Source organism: Oratosquilla oratoria, chromosome 9 (assembly GCF_046742065.1).
Source record: "Oratosquilla oratoria isolate Oo_2021 chromosome 9, ASM4674206v1, whole genome shotgun sequence".
NCBI lineage: Eukaryota > Metazoa > Arthropoda > Malacostraca > Stomatopoda > Squillidae > Oratosquilla > Oratosquilla oratoria.
In genome coordinates, this window is record NC_134785.1 from 12776672 (window position 1) to 12780703 (window position 4032).

General features: G+C 44.9%; 1 protein-coding gene across 1 annotated transcript; it reads right to left on the reverse strand.

Moving 5' to 3' along the window:
• Positions 1-1225: 1225 nt before the first annotated feature.
• On the reverse strand, positions 1226-4032 carry LOC143028225 (uncharacterized). The gene is made up of 3 exons (XM_076190025.1): positions 3943-4032; positions 2701-2850; positions 1226-2214 (listed from the first exon to the last, which is right to left on the reverse strand). The coding sequence occupies exons 2-3, from the start codon at positions 2789-2791 to the stop codon at positions 1847-1849; spliced, it is 459 nt and encodes a 152-aa protein (XP_076046140.1). The 5' UTR covers positions 2792-2850; positions 3943-4032; the 3' UTR covers positions 1226-1846.

Here is a 4032-nt window from a genome sequence, read left to right on the forward strand (position 1 = left end):
AGCACAGGCATAAGGGACCCAGTATTGCTTATCATCATGGGCACCAAGGTGGGGTAACAACCATATTATGTATACATTGTTAACAAACTCTTTCTCCCTCTCTCTCTTCTTCTCTACTTATCTACCTGCCTGTCAACCTACCTTGTTTTATCTTCTACTCTGAACGAAGATTATGATGAAAGCAACAATAATAAAGACATCAGTTTCATTCTATTAGACGTGTCTGTATAATCCTATGTAGAAAAGGTTGATAGGTCTTTTTTCTTCTTTTCTTTTAAGTGTCGACGTGGGGTGTATGTTCATGATACCTTTTTTCTTTATCGCTTTCCACTAGGTAATTAGGGAAACCATTGTTAATAAGGATTTGGGAGTTCGCTTTAGTTCATGCAGAACTTGTATTCAGTCAGAGTAGTGAGTGTCCTGTCGCATTCATTCATTGTCGATATCTTGTAACTCAGGGGCCACTCACTGTCCACTTAGGCAGCGCCTGTTATCGGTCGCCTTAACATAGATACTTCTAGAGGTACCTTTGTTCAAGTGCTATCACCGCTAATCAGTCGACGTCGTTTTATTTCTCTGCTCAGCCACCACTACATTTTTTGTGAGGAAAATGCGACGCCGTTCCTAGAAGAAGACGCATTCTGCTGACGTCATGCAACCCTGTTTACGTCGAAACAGGTTTCTCTTTTTTTTCTTCGATTTGGCGAGAGATCCAACGCAGCTGTGCCCTAGCCAGCACTGCAGTGCACTATAACCAAGCCAAGTGGAGCACATTGCGATGAAAAGTTTTCCCTCTCTCACCCAACCCTGGGAGGCCTGTGCAGAACAGCTGGACCCGTTTCCTCACCCGAGGACCTTTGACGTTGCTTTGAGTCGCAGCCTCCACCGGGGTCACAAGAAGACTGGCTGGTTTGTTGTTCGTTGCGTTTGTTGCGTGGGCGCGCTAAACCCGTTACATTTCAGTCACACTACACAGAAAAAAAACTCAGTTTGTGGGGCCAGGTCGTTCTGTACGGGTCGTAATCTATTACACAGAAAATGAATTTCTCCTTGACTGGCTAATTGTACCTTTTTCAAAGTCACTTATTCCTCAGGTTAGAATATATCAATTTCTAATCGTTCTGTAATTTTACTTTGTTCTACCATTCCATTTCTCTACATTTTGCATGTGCGTGGGCATGCACACTTTCATGTCTCCGCGACTGATTTCATAGCCCGAGAGGACCTTCACCTTTGTATGATCACTCGATTTTAATTTGTTCATGGTTTTCTCTAAAGTAGCTATATTCTTTGTAACATAAAGCAAATCATCTCCCGTGACCAAGATTTCTGCCTTCACTCCGTATGGGTTTATCTAAAGAACAAGATACCGGGAAAGCATTTATTCAATCATTACAGTGTGAAATATAGATATTACACTGGTTACTCTAAGTACTCAGAAGAAAAAACTTTCAATGGAGACCACCACTGTACATAGTAGAAATGAGTTTTCCCATGGGCGTTAGGAGGGGGAGAGGCAAGGAGAGGAGGGGAGGGGGGCATTTGCACCCCCGACCTTAGGAATCCAAGGCGTCTTCTTGAAATTTTGCCGGATGTTATGTATAATTTTGCTAAATGTTCAAGTTATAGTATACCAGTGTATGACTGATGAAAATAGAAATATAATTCCTACAGATGATACGCCCATGCGGCCAATTTCAAGTGTGTATCCTGATAAAACTATACCATTGATCATAAGTATGATATTTTTAATTTCCTCCCCCTACAAAAATTCTTGCGGACACCCCTGGGGCTTCTCATCTGGAAGGAACATCTCCATCTAGTGTCTGAAGGAAGGAGGTTGAGGTCAGGGTCGGGGTCGGGGTCGGGGTCGGGGTCGGGGTCGGGGTCGGGGTCGGGGTCGGGGTCGGGGTCGGGGTCGGGGTCGGGGTCGGGGTCGGGGTCGGGGTCGGGGTCGGGGTTGGGGTCGGGGTCGGGGTCGGGGTCGGGGTCGGGGTCGGGGTCGGGGTACGGGTACGGGTACGGGTACGGGTACGGGGGGTCGGGGTTTGACCTGGGGAGCACAGACACACTCCCCTACATCTCTGGAAAAGCAGCACTCAAACCCTGGCCTGCAGTCTGATGGGTTGCTGCAATTGAAGTAAACTGTCGGACATGGGGGCCTGGAACAAACGTCCCCGCTCAGGTAGGGAGGTGACTCACACGAGCTCTTGCCTGTGAAAGTAGTGCGATTTATAGTTCCAAAAAAAAGTATGAAGAGACGGGCAAAGAGTGAAATAATTTTTTTCAATCTGGGTACTATATGCACAAGTTAGTAGTCTCATTAGTATAGAAATACACAAATGAATAAAGAAATTAAAATACATTAGATAAACCATAAAATATGAACAATTACAAAAGTTAAAACAGTTAACCCATATTGAGAAGTTATATGAACAATCAAATGAGGACAAGTTAGTTCCAAATCCCTTGTTTGCGTCACCGGCCATGAAGATTATAACTGAACTTTATAAGGGGAAAAAAGAAAACAGAAAAAAAAATATGCGTCGACGCTGAAGTGTACAAATTAATCCGCATTGCAATGAAAATGAAATGAAATTAATAAATAAATAAAATTACAGTGAAATGAGCTTAACAGACCGATGTGTTCTTTCTACTGGGGAATAGCTGAAAGGAAGAACAAAGACGATCCATCCTTACATGATCCAAAGGCTTGGGCCTGCACGGAGAAGGCCGCCAGCAGGCTGCACATAAGAGCCACGGACACCGTCGTCGTCTTCGTCATCCTCATCGTCTTGTCGGTAACCTTGAACGTCTTCTTCACCGGGATCGGCACGTGCGGGTCAGTTCCTGTTCAGTCACACAGTTTAGTACAAAGGCATCATCAACTTCTTGGGAGAAGTAAAAAAAAAACTGTCAGCAACAATTCCACGGAAGGCAAAGCCTTTGTGTCTTTCGAAGATTTAGGAACAAAGTTTTCGATCAATATGCCACGAGGATGACCATCGATTGGATTGCCTTTTCTACCTCGCTCATAGAGCTTCACACGAAAATGATCCAAAACGCTACTTTAGTCGACCCAATGTCTGATTCTAAATGTAATAGAGGCGGCGTTGCTACAGTTTATGATGCCTGCCGTCACAAGTAGCCTATGAAGGAGCAACTAAAATGAGACATCAGGAGGGGAAGGGGGTGTTTACGTGTGAATGATATTTTGACGCAGACCAAAAGGATTTCTCCCACTCTCTTTTTTTTCTGCATGAGGGGACGGAGAGGGGAGGGGGGGAGACGCCGATAAGTGAAGCGGCCTTGCTGTGGATGTACAGTCTATACCAGTGGTTCACAGCCTATGGTCCATGGAACCCCTAAGTGTCCTTGGGGGTTTGTTCACAAGTGGGGCCGTCTACCAAAGGCCATTATTAGTGGGCGCAAAACGATTAAATTTAGTGTTGAAGTTATGTTCACGAGGTTAACGAATAGCAGCTCATAAGCACGGGGTACACGTGAAAACAGGTTGAGAACCACGGGTCTACACGAAGACCTAAAATGGGATGGACGGAAAGGGTGGTGGATGGGAGTGAAATGGGTGGGAGTACGTACGTGTCCTTGATTCGGCTACCTCACTTATAAAGGGGAAAAAACTCTTGGATATATAGAAATTTGGTTGAAACTAGTTCCAACTAGTTACGAAGTGATGATGCTATCAATATTCTTGAATACATAACCTTCTCGCTTAGGTTAGGTTATCGGGGCTGAGATTGTACAATTGATTGTGGCTGGGGTGGGAATTCTGCAGTTGATCAGTTGGAGGATTCTACAATTGAATGTAGTCGAGTAGATATTCTAAAACGATTCAGTGTGTGTGGGGAGGGGGGGCGGAGTTGTACAATTAACCTCACTCTTCTTGCTTTTGGAACAAACAATGACGTAGCTGACGAGTACCTTTGGCTCTAGTCCCTCGATGTTCTCGTCCAATCAAATCTCCACCTACTGGGTGAAGCCGATTCCTCGCGTGTGTGGATGAACGGTTAC